At 56.5% G+C, this 22,126-nt stretch overlaps 4 protein-coding genes across 4 annotated transcripts; 2 read left to right on the forward strand and 2 right to left on the reverse strand.

Moving 5' to 3' along the window:
- Window positions 1-7,735: 7,735 nt before the first annotated feature.
- On the forward strand, window positions 7,736-9,523 carry B0H18DRAFT_1128967 (P-loop containing nucleoside triphosphate hydrolase protein; the record flags this gene model as incomplete). The annotated part of the gene is made up of 3 exons (XM_048035372.1): window positions 7,736-8,059; window positions 8,113-8,501; window positions 9,232-9,523. The coding sequence occupies 3 exons, from the start codon at window positions 7,736-7,738 to the stop codon at window positions 9,521-9,523; spliced, it is 1,005 nt and encodes a 334-aa protein (XP_047884884.1).
- Window positions 9,524-9,585: 62 nt separating this feature from the next.
- B0H18DRAFT_1128968 (uncharacterized protein) lies at window positions 9,586-16,803 on the reverse strand (the record flags this gene model as incomplete). Its single annotated transcript, XM_048035373.1, has 14 exons — window positions 9,586-10,074; window positions 10,128-10,147; window positions 10,202-10,263; window positions 10,599-11,107; window positions 11,158-11,604; window positions 11,655-11,920; window positions 13,639-13,854; window positions 13,913-14,432; window positions 14,603-15,229; window positions 15,283-15,606; window positions 15,661-15,954; window positions 16,000-16,199; window positions 16,254-16,639; window positions 16,697-16,803. The coding sequence occupies 14 exons, from the start codon at window positions 16,801-16,803 to the stop codon at window positions 9,586-9,588; spliced, it is 4,467 nt and encodes a 1,488-aa protein (XP_047884885.1).
- A 948-nt stretch (window positions 16,804-17,751) lies between these two features.
- Window positions 17,752-19,769, forward strand: B0H18DRAFT_962411 (uncharacterized protein; the record flags this gene model as incomplete). The annotated part of the gene is made up of 7 exons (XM_048043103.1): window positions 17,752-17,911; window positions 17,965-18,015; window positions 18,088-18,185; window positions 18,230-18,327; window positions 18,385-18,709; window positions 18,764-19,177; window positions 19,230-19,769. The coding sequence occupies 7 exons, from the start codon at window positions 17,752-17,754 to the stop codon at window positions 19,767-19,769; spliced, it is 1,686 nt and encodes a 561-aa protein (XP_047884886.1).
- Window positions 19,770-20,244: 475 nt separating this feature from the next.
- On the reverse strand, window positions 20,245-20,886 carry B0H18DRAFT_1128970 (uncharacterized protein; the record flags this gene model as incomplete). The annotated part of the gene is made up of 1 exon (XM_048035374.1): window positions 20,245-20,886. The coding sequence occupies one exon, from the start codon at window positions 20,884-20,886 to the stop codon at window positions 20,245-20,247; it is 642 nt and encodes a 213-aa protein (XP_047884887.1).
- Between the last annotated feature and the right edge of the window lie 1,240 nt (window positions 20,887-22,126).

The raw sequence follows: 22,126 nt of genomic DNA on the forward strand, positions 1-22,126 counted from the left end.
AGAAGGTACTGAGGGTGGTAATTCGATTTTCCAGTCATATGACTAAGCTATAGCAGTTCGAGATGTGCGCACTTGGTGCGCACTATCGGTGAAGTGGTACTAGAAAGCATGAACTTTGGTTCCTCATCGTCAAGAAGGCTTGTACCGCGGAACGGATCTGACAGACACGGCGTCATTGGTGCAAGTACAGTGTGTCGAGCAACATTGTATTCACCAGTTTCTCCTAGTTTGCATGATTCGAAAAGACAGCCAACACTGGCAAACTGGACGTTAGCTTACCCATTTCCCGTATAGGTTCGATTGCTACTTAGGCCCAATAAGCTTATCCGCCGTCTTTCCTCAGACTACCCATGCATGCCTGTGTCTGGGGGTGGATGCAGAATGGAAGATGTCGTGCTGAGATGAGATGAGGGAGAGATTGTCTTGAAAAGCTAGGCCATCCAAAAAGGACCACCTAACGTACGTGCGGACAATGGCTAACTCGGAGGCGATCGCTGATTCAGAGCGCCTTCACCACAACTGCCTACGTATACAAGCGCTCGAGGTTTGTGAGTTCTTGCCACGATAATCGTACAGGATGAATAGCCGTTCCACTGCGAGCTACCGGCCTCACCGACTGCGTTCTCAGTACGGCGACGTAGATCCACAGACGTGACACCGCCGTTCCTTCCCCAGCACAGCGGTGCATTATTAAATTGGTAAGTTAAGGACCGGAAGGCTCCTAGATGCGCACAATTGTACAAGATGCCCATTCGAGTTTCTTCTCGTTGTCGCCGAGAGCGGGTCAAGACATTCGTACTCACGAAGTTCATGCCACCTTGCAGGTGGATTGCTGTGCGACACGCGTCACGGACGTACTGGTACCGAATGGGAACCGTCGATCGTTCCACCTTCCGACAGGCGCGCGTCAGGTAGAGTCAATGTCCTCCGGTGTCCACCTCCCACCATCTCTATGAGCAACAGGATCCACCCACCAGTGTCATACGCATCTGGTGGAATGGCCTCCAGGATACGCAACGTTCTTGTGCTCACCTAACAAGGCCGAGTCTGAGGATGCATTGCATGCCAGTGCTCGCAGACGTATAAAAGCGGCTCGCATTACGATGCAGTACGCACGTTACACGGACCACTACGCTCGCATTCCACCTTGGCTCCCTCTTCAGAGGATATTGGAAGGGTCTCGTACTCATACTCATGTCATCACCTCTCGGTGTCGGGGACATCATCAGCATCGTCGCGGTACTGAACAGCATGTGCCTGGCCCTCAGCGACGCTCGTGGATCAGCTGAGGATTATCAACGGACGGTTAGGGAGCTAGACCACTTTCGTGCTGACCTCGACATCACCAAGCGTGTTGCGCTCCCCCTCGCACAAGAACTGGATGCGGACTTGGCGTCCTCACTTTCCGAAAAACTCGGGGAATATGGAGAAGCCATGAAGAGATTCGAGCAGACTATCGAAGAATACGACACGACACTAGGACACCATCGGAAGCATGGGGGCGTAATTACGCGTGTAATACGGAAGATCGACTGGCGGCTCCGGCGTAAAAGCGACGCCTTTCAAGCCAGACGAGATATTGATGGAGCCCGCTCCAGCTTATCCCTGACTTTAGCTTTGTTAGCACTGTGAGACAATTTCTACCTTTATATGATCGGTCCAAGGTCACGCACTAAAACTACGCTCGCTTACCAGACGCATTTCGCGCGATTCGTCGACCTCCGCAAGGCCAAATGTTACGCAACGACTTCAACGCGACAGGAGCATGACGGAGACAAATTGTTTCCAGCGCATGGTACTTCAGTTATATAAAATTGCCAGGCACCCAGGAGTACTGAATGATCATGTCCGTGTAGGAATGCATAAAGCTCACCGAGAGGCATCCGGGTGGCGTGACTGGAGGCTTTTCCGACCCTGGAGGTCGATCTTCGCCCATGCCCAACGATCCATACAGTCGAAGCATTGAACTGGAAACTATCGTCCACAAGCGTGCGAGCATGTCGATTTACCAACACTGTCGGGATAGCAGCGATTCTACGCTAGCTTGGGACGAGACGCTTGAACGGCTTGATGAAGATCTACTGGAGAGGTTCATTCGCTGAGTCAATATGCTTGTCCAAGGTATGCACAGAACGCGCTGGATGCAGCTACTCAATCTCACACCTGAATGACTAGCCCTTAGCAACGGAGACCAATGGTCCGTTTGACTTCTCGGTGACACGCCGAAGAAGCCACGGACCAGATATGCTTTCCCCGATGTTATGCGTATGATACGGGCCCGTGTGCAGGGTCGATCTATGGTAGTCCATGTCAAGGCCGGTCATGTTTATTACGGTTGTTTGCCGTCCGTAAAACGACGTCTATGCACTGGGATATGATGACCGGCGTGGCGGATATGACGGTCACGTGTGAAGCGAGGCGTACCAGCAGCCCGCCTCATTATTACTGAGTGAGCTTGGATGGTCAGTTGCAAGAGAGCGAGAGGGGAATGATTGGCGGTGTGGGGCGCAGCCCGCAGGGCTGCCCGACTCGAAGAGTGTGCCTGGACCTGAGGGGCAACGGATGAGCCGCGATACCCAATATGAAGACGTCGAGTACGGCGGCGCGTTGCGGCGAAGCCGTTACCCCCAGTCCAGAAGCCGACGAGCCTCGTCGTACATGCTCTGTGAGCCAGTGTCCAACACTGATGACGCCAATGACCCGTATTGCTGATCAACCGGTTCGCAGAGTCCCGCCGGATGGGCGCCGCGAAGCAAACATCGCTCCGCTGACCCTAGGAGGAGCAGTGCCGTGTCGTGCTCATCGAACCCGGTGTGTCCAGCCTGACTCGTGTGCGGTGGATGACACGAGTTCGTTACGCTCGTGCCGACACGAGCCAGTGCCAGTGTAAGTGTGCTGCTGCTGCATGCTCCTGACTCGTGTGCAGTGAATGACACGAGCGTGTTATGCTCGTGCCGACACGAGCCAGTGTAAGCGTGCTGCGTCCAGCCCGACCCGTGTGTGACACTCGCTGGCTATGAGCTCGTGCTGACACGAGCCGGTGTAAGCATACTGCGTCCAGCCTGACCCGGTGTGACACTCGCTGGCTATGAGCTTGTGCTGACGCGAGCCAGTATAAGCCTGCTGCGTCCAGCCTGACTCGTGTGTGACACTCGCTGGCTACTATGAGCACCAGATGCTGGCAGACTCATGTATGAATCCCTGTGCTTAGCACAAATGGGTCATACATAAACTCCAGAGCTTACAGCGAGCCTTCATATATAAAGGCGCTGTAATGGCTGCAGTGGGCGCCCCGCTTGCTACCCGAAAGGGGAGCTGCCCTTTAGGGTCACCCACTGCCCGCCGGGGAGAGCGGCGCCTACCCTAAATAGGTCCTGCCGCGCGCTCTTCCGCTTTGGGTGCCGTTGCGGGCCCATCGGGCGAGTGCGATCGCGGTTTTTGATCTGTAAGATCTCACGTGTTCCAGGGTGCCGCATATAGCAATTGTTTTCATTCCGTGCCTGATTAGTTCATGTATCCAGATTTAGATATGCACAGCCTGTATGTTGTGCTCCATGACATACCTTCTCGGGCTAGGTACGGTGCTGTATAAACCCATTTCTCGTGTAGCATAGCACCTGGACACCATTGAGGTCCGCAAACACGCAGACATACATGGCGAAGGGTTAAGCGGCAGCCCTCCCGATGTGGTATGTTTGAGGCCCCGACAAATGTCAAATGTGGGGGCTATGGATATTCAATACTCGTGCAGAATACACTATACTGAGTACTGTAGAACAGGCGGGCAAGGTCACCTTATGCGGCAACATCGACTGCACCCGGGTTATCCTCCTGTCCATCGCCCACCTCGTCACTGTCCCACCCATTGCTTTCCCGCCCGTCACCCACGGATCCCCGCATTTCATCCTCCCGGATGTTGTCCTCCCACCCGTCATCGGCAACCTCCCATGTTTCGCCCGCCCTGATCAACGGTTGGCTCATAGCACGAAGGGCTCGTGGTTGCACCGGCCAGGCTACCCTGTCGTCGCCCGGCCAACGGCGGCTGATGGTTCGTCCACAGTGGTCAGTGCATAGTTCACCGTATTCGTTGACGCACCGCCATTCGTACCCGTACCGCCATTCGTATCCATACCGCCATTCGTACCCGTTGACGCACCGTTCGCCGTGCTGGTTGATGAACCGCCATTCGTGCTAGAATGCGCTGCCGTTCATACCCGCAGTGGTACATGCTGACACGCCGTTCGTGTTGTTTTGTACAGACACTGTACCTGCTGACGTACCCGTGCTGGTCGACGTGTCGCCATTCATGGCACCCGCTGACGTGCCGTCGATCGCACCCACCGATGTACTGATCAACGTGCCATTCGACTCGGACACGCTGACTGATGCACCGTCACGGTCCGATGCACTCGTCGACGAGCGATTCAGCGAGCGACAAGGAAAGGATGCGAGCACTGATAGAACAAGAGGGTCAGTCTAGTACGTGCATGTCCAGTACATTGTTGTTGTGCTTACCTGGTTTAACTCACTTCTGGATGTGACTTGGGGCCTCCATCGTGCTCTTCCGTGCAGGTATAGGCGTAAAAGCGAGACAGTAGAGGTGCGGTAGCACGCGCAAGTGAAGCGAGCCTTGCGGGCGCCCCCGTAAACTCAACGTTTGTATCTGTTTACTGCCTCACCGAATGAGGAATGCCCGATGTGCTCGGGCTGTTCCTGGCCAATCAGAACACGTTTAATGGTCCTACTTAGGCCCGCAACATACCTGCGACTCGCCTTCTGGGCGTTTTCGCACTGTGTACGCATGTCGTAGGGAATATATATGTGGTCAGTTGCATATAATACATAAGATGGGATGCAGTAGTACAACACACAACCCCAAGTCCTCGTGTACAGTAGGGATGCCTACGCTATTAAGTATACGGTACTGGTTCTCTGAAGCTCGGCGGTCATCATAAGGAGCGTTCCAGCGCGACATATACCAAATTCATTTTTATAGAGTAGATTCGTACTACATTACAGATGGTATATCTACGAACACGCCGGCCGTGTCTGCATGCAGGGGCAGGCAGTCGCACTGTGTGTTTGCGATTGCTGCGTGTTGCGCGCGCCCCTGCTCTGCCCGCCGTCGCGGTCACCCGCTCTTCACTGACACGCCTGCCTTCCGTTCGTCGGCCGTGCTTACGTGCTGGGCATTCGCCCGGCACGCACGCGGTCGTCGTGCGTGTAGTGTTCATGGCATCCGCACTCTGGGCCCGCTCGCTTTCTCTCCCGCTCGCTTTCCCTCTCGCCCGCCTGCCCTCTCGCTCGCCCATCCACTCGCTTTCCGGCGCGCCTGCTGGTGCCCTTGCCTACCCAATCACCTCCTTGCCCGCTCGCCTCCATGTCTGCTTGTCCACCTGTTCTGGACCGCCCACCCGCTCGTCCGCTTGCCCTCCCGCTCGTCCGCCTACCCTCCCGCTCATCCGCCTGCCCTCTCGCTCGTCCGTCTGCTCACCTGCCTGCGCGCCGATCTGACCGCCTGCCCACCCGTCTGCGTGTGCATTCGTCGGCTGTGTCTGCGTGCCGGGCATTCGCCCGGCGCGCTCGCGGTGGGCGTGTGCTGTCGCCTGTTCACTTGCCTGTCTACTCGCTCTTCTACCCGTCCGCTTCGGTTGCCCAACTTTCGGCTCGTCTGTGCGTCTTCCTACCCGCCCGTCTTCCTGCCCGCCCGTCTTCCTGCCCGCCCGTCTTCCTGCCCGCTGGTCTGCCCATTCGTCTTCCTGCCCGCCAGTCCGCCTGCCCGTCCATCCACCAGTCCACCAGTCCACTCGTCCGCTTGCGCTCGCACCCGTGCCCGTCGTCCATCCGTCGGCTGCGTTTTCACGCGGGGCATTAGCCCTACGCGCTCGCGGTCGACGAGCGTACTGCACGTCGCCGCGTCCTGTGGCTGCGGTCAGCTCGCTCGCTCGTGTGCGTCTGCGCTCACCTCGATGTCAGTGTCGGCTACTCGCTGTCGTCGTGCCCGCTGTGCTCTAACGACGTCGGTGACCGACGCGGGGTGGTGCCAGTGGAGGTCGTAAACGGCGGGCGGAAGCGCTCGCCGCTCGCTCGGCTCGTGGCGAGCTCCCGGGTTTGGCCGAAACCGACGCCACGCAGCGGGCAGGGCAGGGCGGCAGGGGATCCGAGATCGTACCTGATCTCAGATGCGCTGACCCCGATGTCCATCCATATGGGGTAGCCGCCAGTGGTACCGCCCCGCCGGGGACGAAGGCGCCAGGCGCCCGGGGTAGCTGCCATATCAGGTAACGACCGACGGCGCTTCATTCATACATGACGGCGCCTCGCTCATACATGAGCGAGTGGTAGCTCATGTATGAGAATGGCTGCAGGTAAGTACTGGAGTTTATGTATGATCACTCCATGCTCACTACAAGGATCTTGTACAAACATATGCCTATATGGCCTGCTATGAGCTCGTGCTGACACGAGCCAGTGAAGCATACTGCGTCCAGTGTAAGCATGTTGCCTCCAGCCTGACTCGCGTGTGCATGACACGAGCTAGCGATGCTCGTGCCGACGCGAGCCAGTGTAAGCGTGTTGCGTGCAGCATGAAAGAAACTCAGCGGGTTGGTCCCGCCCGGCGACCAGTGAGCGAGAGCGCTGGTGACGGGGCGGCGGTCGAAGGACTCGGAGTCGGACAGTCCACAATGGCAACCGCTGCTCGCTCAGCTGGATGCTCATGTCGGACGAGCTTGCGAGACAGAGACTACGACTCTGTGTTGACCATCCTCCACGCATTTGTGAGTGGTACAATCATTTGGTCGTTGCTCACATAATCCGGCTCTTCGTCGCCATCGGGATTGATGAGCGAAGGTTGTACCATAGTCCCCTTCCTGTAAGCTACAAGTGGTATAGTCTTAGTGAAAGAAAACGAGAGCTATTCGAAGGGCGTAGCAGCCACGGAGCCTTCGAGAGCGGTCGTCCGAGTGGGCGCGCAGAGGAGAGCGATGCACGCCTAAATCTCCTCCTGCATGCGTAGACTCACTTCTACGCGACGCTCGTGCCTCGCTTCGCTTAGAATACCAACTGTAGTGTTGACATTTTGTACACCGATACTTAATTTCGACCGGATTAGGGCCTTCTTACGGAGTCGTTCTTGCTCTCTGCTGGCGATCCGGGGTGCTCTGTGACGGTGAATTGGCCCTACACGGATGGATCGCAGGAAAAACTCGACTCATTAACCATCATATTGAAGCGTATTACACCGTCAACCACAGCGAGACCGCCGGGGGAGGCGATGAAGGGCAAGCATGAGCACTCCGTGTGAAAGACGCCTGTAAGGAATTTCGATGGTTTGACCAGGCTCCTCCCCATCCGCCTTCGGGGGTAGAGGGATGAATCTGAGTACGCCAATACGATGCTCTTTCTCGATCCTTAAGTCCTGTATCCAAAAAAGTACTAGTTGATACAAGTCACATGCACCACGCGAGCCAATTCAAACTCCACAATCTTATTCCCCTCTACCCCCTCTGGCGGCTGGCACAAAACATATACAAACACCCGGAGCCCGGTGATGGCGTCCTCCATATGGTAACCCCATCAGCCGTCGGACAATTTCTCGGTGGACGATTAATGAGCATTTTCCGATTTTCGTGAGCGAGCACGTGCGACGGTGCGACGCGTCGCGACGCGCCGCAGGCCTACTGTACGACAAGAAAACTACCAGTCCACCCCCTCGACTCCCTGCCCCTCTATCATGGCACCCAGTCAGTCAAGGATACTCTCACTTGAACAGATTCGCGAGACGACCCTTGCGAAGCTCGGTCGTTTTCCCTGTCGGTGGCAAGCGCACGCGACACAAGTCATCCTCGAACGCAAGAAGGACCTCATCACTATTGCACCTACAGGTTCAGGGAAAACACTGACCTTTTGGATGCCACTTCTCTTCCGTGCCGATGGTATTCAAATCGTCGTGACACCGCTCAATATTCTCGGCACTCAGAATGAGCAAGAATTGGCAAAATTCGGGGTGCGTGCGATTGCTGTCAGGGCAGAGACAGCAACACCGAAGGTTTTTCGTGTGAGTCATGGTTCGTATAGCCATATTTATAGGGTACTCACTGATTTGCTTAGGAGATCCGCGAGGGCAAGTACCGCGCAATCGTCGTCAACCCGGAGGAGTTGATGAAGGTAGGCGGGGGATTCGAGGACCTGTGGAACGACGAAGGGTTCACCTCGCGAATCATGAGCATCGTCTTCGATGAGGCACACTGCATAAGTACCTGGAAGTCATTTCGACAAGACTACAAGAACATCGACCGACTGCGTTACCTTTTGCCGCATGTCCCGTTTGTCCTTGCCACAGCAACTCTGCCAGGCGAGATGCAGCACGAGATCATGAAGACGCTGCAGATTCGCGCCGACCGCTGTACCGTGATACGGCGCTCGAACCACACCAAGCAGCTCTTTCTCACGCATAGTCATCCTATGGCCGACGCGCAGTCTCGTGGAACACCATCGCGGTAGCCTACGGCGGCCGACGACTCGGCCAATAGGATGATGATCCATGAGCCGAGGTGCAACTTTTGTATGGTGGATCAGTAGTAATACGTGAATGCTGTAACAATTTGCGGGGTACTCGGATACCAATGTTTTGATGAAATGGGCGTCGGCCGCCGAGGCTAACGTGTCGGCTGGCCTATTGAAGGAGGACAGCCGCCTTGGACGGGCCCCGCCATCTTGCGTATTGGTGGGCGTCGCTCTGAATATTACAGCGCGGTGAGGAATGGGCCGCTGGTAGGCTTCAGCTTGGCTGCGTCGGGTGCCGTCTTGTGTGCGTCGCCCGGACTACCGCGGAGATGGACTGGGATGCATCTGCTGGGCAGGCATAGATGTCAAGAAAATATCAAGCTGCTGTATACCAATCTTGCTCACCCCCATCAGGAAAAACCCATTTCTCTTATTTGTACTTTTGCCAACTTCACTTCACTTCGCGTAACATTCCTACACTTTGCTTCACTATGATGTATGAAATGCCCGATTATGCTCGTCTAAGACAGATGAAGTTCTCTTTGAGAGCAATCCGAGACCATTAGGTCCATCTGAAGTGAGCTGAAGCGATGATGGTGCATGAGATCAGTTTCAAAAACATGTACATAAATCACTAAGTCTCTACCGAAGTGTAGTACGACTGTTCATAGTGGTGTCACTCTTTCACCTTCTCGACCTCGATCGTCGCTGGGTTTCCTCCAGCACACTCTCAATTCCAGCACTCGACCACTGGAGCCACACCCGCCTCCTCCGCCAGCAACGAGCCCGCCGGCATGTCGAAGGCTGCGACGAAGCCGTCGTCGAGCACAGCAAAGAAGGGCAGTCAACCCACCACGACATCGACCGCGGGCAGGCCGTCCAGCTCGTCGAAGAGCGCGAAGACACAGGACTCGTCACAGGCGGCGAAGAATCCACCCAGTCCATCGAGGAAGACTCGTGGTGCAGGAGCGTCGACTTCGATGTCGAGGAGGAAGCACCGACGGCGCGACTCTGACGGCTCTGACGGCGGCGAAGTGGGTGGACAGGGCGAGACTGAGGACGAAGGGGGCGTCGGAGTCACTGGCGAGGGCGGTGAAGGGGCTCAGGCTGAGATCGATGAACCTGAGACAGCGCTGTGTTGGTGGCGCCAGAGCCGCGAGGCTTCGAGCTGAAATCTCCAGAGTCGAGGCGTCGAGGGGTAGAGTCGAGGGGATATGCTAGGGACTCGAGAGCTGGGCGTCCACTTGAGGTTGTTGCCAACAAAGGTATGCCTGTTCCTGCCTCATACTCGCCTCTCCACCGCCTGTCGTTGCACGACTTCACCAGCTTGACGAACTTGAAAGCAAGTGCCCGGTCGACGTCCGCTCGCGCAGGGGACGATGCGTTCAGATCGCTGATCACAGACGACAAGCCGATAGCGCCAAGACACATGTCGAGGATATCGACTGCGAAGGAGAAAAGGTTGGGCTGCTGATACGTATCCTTGACCATCCGCAAGATCGCGACAGTATTCTTGTCTCGCACGGCCGCCGCGTCGCGTTCGTCATCATCGATCCAACGGAGGAACTGTGTATACGGAAAAGACGTGCTTCCACCGCAAGTAACGGGTCGTTCAGAACCTCTTGCAACAATGCTTCACCTGACATCAAGACCGTAAATCGTAGCCTCTATGCTCACAGATCAAAGAACGCACCATCGAGAACAAACAGCTCGCTCCCGGCATAGTCATATTCGACGAATTGCAATGTGCGTCTTCTGACGGAGTACGCTCGTGTTAGGTGACGAGAGTGGGCGGGATAGTTGCGAATTGATGCCGGGGCGGTGTAGCAAGATCGAATGGAACCGTGGGTGAGCTGCTGGTAACGAGCGGGTAGGATGTGCGGGGGACGGTTGCGGCACTCGGAGTCTCGAGGCAGAGAACATCGCCGTGCGCAGTGGAATGAATTCGGACGACAGGCCGTCACATGCGCGTTGTAGCTACCGCACGGTCCCAAGTTTACGTTCCCCGCAATCGCAATGGAATCTAGCACAATGGAGGAAAGTGAATCAGGTGCACAGTAAGTAGAGGAAGCCGATATGAGAGCACTCACCGTAGCTCGTGCTCGCCGTTGCCCTGCGTGGCCTCGCTGTCCTCCTCGAGCTCCTCCAACGGGCGTTTGCGTAACCGGCCGGGGGACGGCGTCATCGGGACCATCGATGGTGAGTACGATCCATCCGTCCGTGCACGCTTCGGCGGCAAGCCGCCCCGCCGCGCAGCGTCCGGCTTCGTGTCTGAGTACGCATCGACGTCGAGCTCCTGCGAGGACCGCTTGCGTGGGTTCACCCCACGGAGGACTACCTCATACTCCGACATGTCCAGCTCGGACACGCTCTCCTCCACATCGTCGTCGTCGTCATCGTCATCGTCCTCTTCTTCCTCTTCCTCCGCACGCACGATCTCCACTTGCACCTGAGGAATCTGCACAGCGGGCGTGACGTCGGACGTGGCGGTCTGGTCCTGGACGGCTGCAGCGTTGGCCGCAGCATTCATCTGCATGACGCGTCGTTGGCAGATGGAGCGATAGCACTGGTACAGCGGAGCGCAAGCATTCGCCCACGACTAGACGGTGCGGTCAGTAATACTCTCGCACCAAGAACAAAGAAACGTACTGATCGGAACGTGCCGATGCTATACTCTGGGAGATGGGACACCTTCGCGGGAACATACGGAATGGGGTGCATCAGCTGCGGGGACTTGAGAATCGGGCTCGACTCCAGCGCAGGCGGGATGGCCGACACAGGGGAGGACGACATCGCGTCGTCGTCCTTGACGCTACTCGGTGGGGGCGACGGCGTCGTTCGCAGCGTCGTGGTCGACAATCCGGGACTTGTCATATGCGAACCGCTCGATCGGGACGACGTAGACTCCGCATCGTCGTCCTTCTCCCTCCGTCGCCTACGATCATGCTCCTGCTGATTCGCGCGCCATTCGAGCCAGTCCACGCCCGTCCGCCACACTGCCTCGTCCCTGAGCACCACGGCGACGTCGTCCATCGACATACCCCGTGCGACCTCCACCGCGTCCTTCCCGTCGGCCGCGCACTCCGCCGCGAGTCGCTGCACAACGTTCTGCATCGCGGGGAAGACATGTCCCGGAAGTGCTTCACGTACGCTTGGTACGTCATGCTGGAGATAAAGTACGTCGGCGGACGCAATGCAGCGATCGTCTTCGGGCGCGGGTGCGCGAGCTCCCCGCCGTCCGCGTGCGCCTCACCGTCCTCCAGCGCGCCGTCGAACACAGATCCCGCGTTCCATGGACACGGGTGCTGTGCCTGGGGAGTATTAGCGGCCGTGCTCACCCAGCGCATGTTGTACTCGTCCGTCGGGTTCACCCAGTGCCCATCCAGGATGCGGTTCCGCCGTGTGCGCCATTCTGATCATCGGCAGGGTGTACGTCGACTAGCGAGCTCACCGTACATTGCACGATGAGTGGGCGCGCGAGGTCGGGACATGTCAGAGGTGCAGCTTTGTGTGTCCGTGATGCCGTTGCCTGACCTTGGTCAGTCGCACTTGGGTTTGCGGAACTGTTGATGTTGACGTTGGCGGAGGCAGCGGCTTGAGCCACGCGCTTCGCAAGCTAGCGGATGAGCTTGGGAGAGTTGGTGGCGAATGCATGGGAATGCGGACGAGCGAGAGAACTGGTGAGCATTAGGATGGGCGAGCGACGCGAGGGACGAGCGAGAGGGCCGAGGAAGGAGCGATGGAAGAGCAGGCAGCGTCCTTACGGCGACTTGTTGGAAGGGCGGCACAAGAACTGCTCAAGAATTTGGCTCAAGTTCGAAGGCAGTCCTGCGTAACTTGGCCTGCGTAACTTGAGCAAGGACGGTTGGGCGATGGCCGATGACGATGACTGTAAAGCGAAGCCGCGAGTCGTAGTAGGTACAGCAAGCGCGGACGTACCTGCAACTTTTGAGCCTTCATGCCCGCTGGTCTCGCCCTCACTGTACCCGTCCCTCTTCGTGCTTCGCGCTATCCTCATCAAATTCACCCATTCTGCGCGGTCGTAGTGGTGTCGTCATAGAATGACCCGCTGGTTGCTCGGCATCGGACCTATGTTATGTGAGACGGTTCGTACCGGTTAGCAGTCCTGGCCGGCCTCGTGGTTCATCCCATTTGCACGAGTTGGTGGGAGGACTGCTGAGTAGGAGGCTCAATGGCTAAGTGGCCGGGCGTTAGGGGATGCACACACGCAAGAAGTGAACGGACGTACCACAACGCAAGTGAAAGGGATGGAAAGCCAGCTGACGGGCAGTGACGCAGACGGGCAGGATGACGACTAATAGAGCAGAAAGATCCAACGCCGGCAGGCGAGGAACCGAGCAGAGGCGAGAGAGTAAGCTGCCGGCTGAGCGGGCGGTCGGACGACTGGGACGGTGGGTAGTAGACAGGCGAGCGAGAAAGAAGGCGGCGGAGAGGGCAGTTCATCAGAAGCGATGGCAGGTAGTCGAGCAAGGATGTAGACGGGCAATTGGAGGTGGCCAGGCAAGAAGGCAGGCCTGAGCGAATGCAAGCGACGGGCTGAGCACGCGGTCGACGACAGGTAGGGCGAGAATTGGACTACCAAGAGAGAAAGAAAGCAGCCGAGAGCATAGGTCAGCAGAGAAGACACCAGGCAGCCGATCAAGCATGTAGATGGGTAGTTGGAGGAGGCAAGGCGAGAAGGCAAGCCTGAACGAGGTAGCAGAGGCGGTCTGCGGCGGTTTGTTGACGAGCACTGAAGTTCGGAGCGCCCATCTCGGAGAACGCCGATGGAGATAGACCCGGGGGATTGTTATGTGGTTCGAAGTACGGTGATAAGTACAGTTTGAAGAGAAATGAAGCTGTGCTTAGAAGCCGTGAAGAGCTGTTTATATACTGGTGTGAGGTCCAAACGGTGATCAAACATGGCTAAGTTCGTAGTAATGACAGTACTCTACCACAGTGTCTGGTAAGCGTACTTAGATGTCCAGTTGTTAACCCAAAACTTGGTAGCCTTGTCTAGTACGGTATTTGTATCCCAGTCATCAGGTAGTAAGTTCGTGCGTGCAGATCCAGGGGGACGTGGAGCAAGCTGACAAGATTGTCGAATGAGTGACAAGGGAATGACCTCACCGACGGGCTGGCCGTTCGCGCGAAGGGGTGGTTTGTGAACAGGGTACATCATATGTACGGGGTCGGCTTGAGTAGGTAATTTAGAGAACCATTCAACGTACGCAAGGGGCCCTTGGCTAGCCCACTCAGACGGAGCTTGCAGCGGCTGTAGTGTTCGAGGGTCTTTGATCTCGCGAGGTAGCTTGAATATAATTTTAACGCGTCCGATCCTGGTACCTGTAGACCGAGCACTTAGTGACGACACCGAAAGAAGCATGTAGAAAAGTGTACGTACCTTGCAAGCCGGTAGCTTCGGCGTCTTCTCCCTGCAGCACAACGACCGTATCGAAACGCGCGGCTTGTCCAGCCTGGGCGGGCTTCGCTTTCACCGCGTCGGTGTCCTGCGGCGTGTCGTCGGTCAAAGGTTCGGGCATAAACTTGAAGCCGTAGAATACATCGAGACGTTGGAAGGGCATGCGGTGGATGGCGTTCTTGAGTTGAGAGGAGGTCAAAGGTCGTCCGTTCTTCAGCGTGTAGATATACTGGGCGAGGGCGTCGATGAAGCCGGGGGAATGGTGTTTGTCGACGATGGACGGGAGAGCCTGGAGGGGTGCAGAGGGGTACTTCGCCAACTTGATTCGACCATTACGACGCGATCTCGGGCCTGGTATTATATCTCGGTCTGAATTGTCTATGTTGTCTGCATCGCGATCAGGATCGTCATCCCTTCGTTCGCGACCGGTACTCCTGAGCCAGCGCCGGATGGTAGAGCTGAGCACGACCATCTTCTCTTGTCGTGCCAGCCAGCGAACCATCTGCGGACGCGCATCGCGATGGTTAGAGGCCCTCCATCCTTTCTTGGCGTAATCGATGTGAAGGCGCTCAAAGGCCTCCGTATTGTAGTTATCGGTGGTCCCAAGAGTCGGATCGAGTCAGTGTAATGTAGTAAGGAGTGAAACTTCGGAATGTTGAGGTGCTCACGCACTCCGAGGTCGACCAGGACGTGTTTGTTGCGATGGAATGTCTTAAGTGAGTCATCCATGTACTGGAGCGTCTTGTCATCATGAGTTGTATATTGCGCGAGATAGACGAAATCGAGGATAGACCTGAATGCGAGAATGGCTTTGTTGGGTATCTTGCCTACAAGACACGCGAGGAGTATCCTCGCCATGTGCTTGCGCTCGGTACCTGAGACCTGAGATAGGGAGGAAATCCCGTTCTTGAAGTGGCGAGTGCCGAACGCGGGCGGAAGGCAGCGGATGTGCCGATCGAGCTCGTGCTCGTCGACGAGTTCGGTGCACCATTCAATGATATGTTTGAAAACGCCCTGGTACAATTGATGGAGTACGTCAGGGGTTATGCACGAGTGAATTTCGGTATACGGAAGATCGCGCCAGAATGGGCGCACGACATAGCCGGAAACGTTGAGGTCTTGACACGCTCGAGTGTACGCGTTCGAGCTCGTGTTGCCTTGCGTTTTCTCGCTGGCGCGGCGAAGGACATCTAATGTCCAGAGTGAAGAGCGCGGCGTACCAGGCTTTGCGGATTCGAGTAGTTCCTCGGGTACCTGGCACTTGGGGCAAGTCCCAGACTTAGCGCAAGTGACCAGGCACTGCTCGGGTAATCCGCAACGTAGGCTGCGAGGATGGGGTGGACTCGACGAACCTCGCCATTACCAGAGATAACGTCGATGCCTTCCTTTCCCGCCTTGACCAGCGGCTCCAAGATAGCGCGTACCGACGCGTGGAATAATTGCTGGCCGAGAGCGCGTTGCTTGCGCTGCGTGATACCTTCTGAGCTGATCTTGTCGACCGAAAGATAGCCAATGAGGATACACGCGTGCTCTGACGGCTTGCGCCTCAGAGCACGCGGAATATTCCCGAGCGTCATGTAGACCGGGTAAGCTGCTTTGTTGCCCGAAATTGTGTTAGCTGAGTTTTGTCCGTTGCGATAATTACTGGAGCTACAGCCGAGCCTACAGGTAAGAGACTCTGTTCATTCAATCAGCAAAAGAATGATGCGTACTGATGCGGATGTACTCACCTGGACTGCGTGCCACCAACGCCCGGTCCACATCTCGTTGTAGACCCGGTGCTTCCTAGACGCGTCCGAGAAAATGCGTCGCGGTCGATACACGATTTGATCGGCGTGCTCTGGGTTGCCTAGTAATGTACGTATAGCTTGGATGATGTCGCGGAACTGGAGGAGATGCCTCTCGTTCGGGCGGTCCTTGAACGAGAGGATTCGTTCCATCCACTCCGCCCTCTCGGGCAGCGAGTCCACGCGCTGAAGGAGAGCTCGGCTGTTGGGATATGACAGGCCGAGTTTCTCTCGCAGCTAAGGTGTGTCAGCGGATATTACTCAGATATTGAGAGTACTCACGCCCGGGATTTCCAACGCTCTGTCAATGGAGCCAAGGGTCAGTCCTTCCTGGATTGCCCAAGACGCGAACCGCCAGTCCATCTCGGACTCGAACGGCTCCCAAGGGTTCTCCGATTGTTCGGTACGTTCATCGTCTTGCTTTTCTTCTACATCTTCGCTAACAGGCCTGTGCTCTGCACGCTCAGCGGATGCTCCACTAGCTGCGATTACAGTTAATACTTCTCCTTATTTCTAGGAATAACACTACTACGTACCTGATGATCCTCCCTCCCTACCCTTTAGCCATTTCCTGCGCACCTCCGCGTCGACGTGAGTCACTTCACCTGCTTCTTTGTCTTCATCCACCACTCTCTCGTCGTCATCGTCGTCAAGTGAAAGCGCGGTTCGTCTAGTAGTTGATCCCGTCGAGGGCCCTGCGGTGTCCCTACCTCTATTTCCGTCGCCTTCGTCCCCTCCTGGATCACCGGGCGGCTTGGGAGGTGCGCACACCTCGATGAACTCATACAGTGAAGATACTTCACTGTCTTCGTCGTCGTCTTGAACGTCTTCGTCTTCGTCTTGTCCGCGTGAATGACTTGAACCGCCAGCGAACTCATGGATTGAATCGTGTGTGTTAGGAGTACCCGAACGTTCGGTGGATCTGAATACGTGTCTGAATGTAATTTTGCAAGGCCCGAAGGGAATTCTGGGTGCTTACCGGGTGTGTTCGATTGTTACATTGTCATCCAACATTTCCTGATGGTCGTCGACCGTAAAAATTGCCTTTAGTTTGCCTTTTTTGTACCAGGAGCATTTCTGGCTCATGGTTTGGTGAGCGCAGAGGCCCTGCGTCGTTCGGAATGGCTGGTGACAAGCGCCGCAAGTATTGCCGAGCAGCTCATCGAAGGTGCGCTTTCGCCTCACCATACCTACTCCATAAATTAATCTCAGAATTCAAAAGACGCAGCGGAGGAATACTACGCACTGGGAATGAAGGGCGGAAAGAAAAGCGACGAGGCGAAAGGAGGGTCCTAAAATCATCGCATAAATTGCACCCATCCTTCAACTGTCATTACGTTACTGTAGGGCGTTTACCCGCGCCATTTAAGCGCGGTTTGCGGTGCGTTCCTCGTTTCTCTCAACCTTCACGTACGTCGGTTCAGCAGCGCTAGGGCAAGTTGGTAACATTCGACCTTTCCCCTACCTGCATGATGCTGGACTGACCTGTTTGACTTTTCTTGTAGATCACAACGCGACAGCATTGATTGCATACGCTTGACATTATCGGTTGTTGTGTGGTGCGTACTTTACTTCTGTCTCTGTTTCTCGCCCCAGACTTCAAAGCTACGCTGCATACTTACACATAGCTCGCGAGCTGTGGCGTGAGATCTCACGCCACAGGCACCACATTGGCACATATCATATAACGCGGCCTGTGCCGAGTTAATACGACGGACGTATCCGATTTGGATCCGATCCGTTGAAGCTGTGTCTTCTGGTAGTAGGAGATCGCGAGCGTGAGTAGTTCAAGTCGGAAAGAGCCTATCGGCGAGAGACTGGACACTGGCAGTTGGCACAGTGAGAAATCCAAGAACGTATACAGTAGGGGGGACGGGTTCTTTGCGGACCCTGAGGGGAGGCCGGGGCTATGCCGGCGTTGCTTGCTAATTGGCCCGGTCACTTGACGACATACATAGCTCCCTTGGCTTAGTGGCGGCCGGCCCCATGAGTTCTTCAGAGAGTCCGTACTCTCAGTGCCCGTTCTGAAGGAAGATGTCTTCCACCTCCTTTATTCGCTCTCGCTCTGTGCCTCAGTCCCTTCGCTCACCCCCTCCGGGCGCTCCTCAGTATCGTGTCAATGTCAACAGCGGCTTGAGGGGGGGTAGTTACTTGAACTCTAGCGTCGTCAACAAAGCGAACACTCCGGAGCCAGGTGAGTATTATTATCTGTGCAGCGCGCTCGTTAACGCGGCATCAAATCGTCAGAGATTAGCCAAACCAATCGAGACAAGTCCAACCCAGACAAACAGGAGCCAGGTACGTATAACGTTCTAATCCAAGTGATGTACCTACGCGATCCACTGACGATCGACTTACACCTGCGATTAGCTATCGAGCAGACCGACAACGAGGAACAGTACCCGGACGTGGTTCGCAAGGCGTTCGGGAACCGCCAAAGCGACCTTCCCTACGTCAAAGGCGAGATCGTAAGTGCTGCTTGCAGTGTAGATGCCTGTGCAATTCTAATCAGTACTATTACGCTGCGCAGAAGGTCCCCAACTTCACCAGGCAAGAGTGGAAGGAATTGCAGAAGTGGCTTCAGGAACACGACGATCTGAATCGTTACCAGTGAGTTGTCGTTTCCTGTACAGATTCAAGCAGTGGTACTGAACCTCGAGATCATAGGTTTGATTATGATCCAGAGACGAGCGAATTAACTACGATGTCGCCATTGCACCTACACGAACGCCTCATAGGGTTGAACAAGTTGATGCTTCACGAGCGGTTTATCACGCACTTCACTCCGAAGGAGTGGATATCCCGGTTGCTTAGAATAGCTGACGATACTGCGGAATACGCTTCTGTGCGTGGAAACGGAGGCCAGAAGAGGATCGCCGATGCCGTCCAGGCACTCAAAGTCGGCCGCGAACTGATCATCACCTCTCTGGACGAGACGGCGTTGTCTCAGCCGAAGTACACGGACAAGTCTGCGGAAGGGGTGCTCAATAAGGTAAGGACCTGTATCTAATCATCGTGCAACCCACTCAATCGAGCGGACGTACAGCTCGTGGAGATGGCGGACCGGCTCCTTGCCATCCTACGCTTGCGGCAAGCCACGCGGGAGGCGAGGGGAGAGGCCGCGGACGACGAAGAACCGCTGAAGCTTATTTCGCTCTCCTGCTTCTACATCGAGGAGCTGCAGCCGGGCCGTTCTCAGAGAGCGAAGTGGGCATCGCCGGCGATGGGTGATTTTTATCTCGACAAGCTTGGCCTCGATAACGCCAACTACGAGGAGATGTTGAAGATCTACCCAGAGTTGATACAAGGCGCAGGTCCGTGGCGCGCGCACGACCATGTGTTCTTCGGCGCTGTGCGCGTCTGGTGGTTTCACATCCCCCTTGGCGAACTGGAGACCTTCAGGGCTGGTGTGAAAGCAAAGTGGGAGATGAGCGAGTGGATCGCCAGGGGCCTCGCAATCGTAAGTCTTCGTGTTCTGTTGTGGGTTAACGTTCACTGACACGTCCAACAAGCCTATCCTGGAGTCGTACGGTCCTGCACAGCAGCTGCAGGTCGACGTCTTCCTGCGCAAGGTTGAGCAAAGCTACAAGGACAAACTCGCCATCCTAGCGAGCCAACTGTTGATCGATGACAACGAGAAACTCATTGATGAAGCCGTGGCGAAGCTCAGCAAAGAGGAAGGCACAAAGCGTTACGAAGAACTCTACCAGTACATGGAGCTCCTCCTCAAGCCGCCCAAGGAAGCCACCAGCTTTGCGGAGTCCATTTCCCGCATCGTTGACGAGATCAAGGATGGCGCCTACGGCACTGCTTGTGACCGCCTCTGCGATAACTCGCACATCGTCGGGCAAGACACAGTCGTGTTGCAAGGCGGCAAGCCCGGGCCCCGGGGACGCGACACGAACGCGGAAGACCTCATGGCTCGCGTTGTCCGTATGCGCGCCAATTTTCTCAAACGCAAGCGTGAGGAGGAGCCTGAGTCTGACAGCGATGTAGACTCGGACAGCATCGACGATCGTGCTCCCCATGGACCGAGTACCTCCCGCGGGTGAGCTCGTATGCTCGACGATCCATCCAGTCTTTCCCATCTCTCTCATGCCTTTGACTGGCGTGTGCTGTATGCCGTCCCCGTCGTCATTGTCTCATCTTCCATCGCCTCGCCTGTTGTATTGTCATCTCGAGGTGTGTACGAATAGGTCATGTCGCATCTCTAGCTCTCTCGATCGCCTGTGGTACGTTTGTCGCGGTGTACGATAACGTAGTCGTCCCATAGATACTCTTCGTTGTTCTCGACCTATCGCTATCATCACTGCTGTCCTTGTTATCGAAGCTGTTGTAAGTCATGTATCTTCGTTCGCCGTATTCAATATATTGTTGTATGTTCTTACAAACACAACGACCTTCGAGCTTCTTGCATACAGAAGTGAGTCATTAACGCACGGTAGGACACTCTCGCTATTGATGTTTTTCTCATTAAATTCCCTTTATTGTCCGCGAGGGCCGAGCCCTATGTAGACAAAGTACTATCTATGGGGAGAATGTCGAGTTACTGGTGCGGCGTGCGGGCGTCTCTGGCACGTCGGTAGAGTCAGTGTATTGTACGGGATGCAGAAGGGCGCGGGCGAGACGGCACGCGGGCGAGACGGCACGCGGGCGAGACGGCACGCGGGCGAGACAACATGCGGGCGAGATGGCGGCGGACACAGGAGTATAAGATGCAAAGTCAGCGAGACGATGGGCGAGAGAGACGGCGGGCGGGACATTGAGATGACGGGCCTGCGAGATGACAGGCCTGCGAGATGACAGGCCTGCGAGATGACAGGCCTGCGAGATGACAGGCCTGCGAGATGACAGGCCTATGAGGCCGGCCTGCGAGACGGCGGGTGCGTGCGATGGTGTTAGGGTGACGTCGACGGGCGAGAGCGATGACAGGGCGAGCGAGATGATGGGCAGGTGAGACGGCGGGTAAGCGGAACGGCGTGCGAGCGAGACAGGTGTGCGGGTGAGCAAGAGGGCGAGGGCGAGAGCGGGTGACCGAGTCGGCAAGGGAGCCAGCTCGGGCCTGACGGTAAGGTTGCCGGGGCTGACGGTGCTGCCGTTGACATGACGGGTGACGGAGTTTGCGCCGCCGGTGTACTCGCCGAATCTAGCACGAGATCGAGCTAGCATTCGGGCGAGAGTTTGTGGGCAGGACGCGTGAGCGGGCGGGCAAGATGTGTGACCAGGTAAGTCCGGTCATGCTACGACCGGGATGCGACGTTGATAGTGCATCGTGATGTCCAGCCATGCCCGGGATGAAAGGTGAGTCCCGACCGCAAGGACTGCACAGATAACATACCGGACGGTGGCCAGCACTCACGTCACTTGACCGGTACGATTGTGTCCAGAGACCGGGGGAGACACTTGCACCTGCACGCTCTGCGTGTGCCCAGTGAGATAGCCACGAACTTGAAGGATCGTGGCTGAGCACGCTCACCGACCGGACGTCGATCAGTCGCCACGCCGATTGTATGGGCGGGTGTCGTGTGCACACCAGTTGCGCAGGACTGTCCGTGGGGCGTGGGCTCGGGATACTGGGCTCTGGTCGGGGAGCGGACGAGCTCTAAGGAGTGTGGTCGCTGTTAGCTGTTACTTAGGACTTGCGATAGTAGAAGTCCTAAGCGCCTGTCTCGGGAAACTCCGACGCGGGAAACTGTTCGCTGGTACGACGCACGCAGGACGCACGCTTCGGTTGCTTTCACCCGCTGGTAACACTCTGCGCTACGTATGTACTGCCCTCACTGGTAACGAGGACGATGGCAAGCCGCGCACTCAACGAGTCCTTCGGCAATAACGACAAACCCATCATACGGGCTGACAAACGCAGTATGACCTTGGTTAGGAGGGTTAAGCGGGGCCAAAGGCGGGTGTGAAGGCGAGCGAGCGGGCCCACGAACAGGCGGGTGGGCGTCGGCAGGGCTAGCGGTGAGTGGGCGAGCAAAGCCTCAGATAAGTGAACTGACGAGCAAACGAGTGGACGAGGGACGGGAGAGCGAGCGGGCGGACGACAAAACACACCGTGACCACGAGTGTGCTGGGCTATTGCCCAGCACGCAGACACGGCCGGTGAACGCACACGCAGGTGGGAAGACAAGCACGCGAGCGAACGGACGGGAAGGCGGAAGGGCGAGTAGACGAGGGGGCGGGCATGAGAGAGGACAGACGAGCGGGTGGTCGAGCGGGCGGGCGGGCGTTGTTACGCAGCATGACACACTGACGGTGAGCACGCAGGTTGAACGCCCTGCGTGAAAACGCAGCCAGCAAACTGACCGCACGCGGACGAATAGGTGGGGATAGGCGGCACCGTGTACAACACACGACGACAGCACACACACCGACGGCCAGCGCGCTGGGCGAATGCCCAGCACGC

The sequence above is a fragment of the Fomitopsis serialis genome (assembly GCF_022376445.1).
Source record: "Fomitopsis serialis strain Sig1Antser10 chromosome Unknown B0H18scaffold_354, whole genome shotgun sequence".
Classification (NCBI taxonomy): Eukaryota; Fungi; Basidiomycota; class Agaricomycetes; order Polyporales; family Fomitopsidaceae; genus Fomitopsis; species Fomitopsis serialis.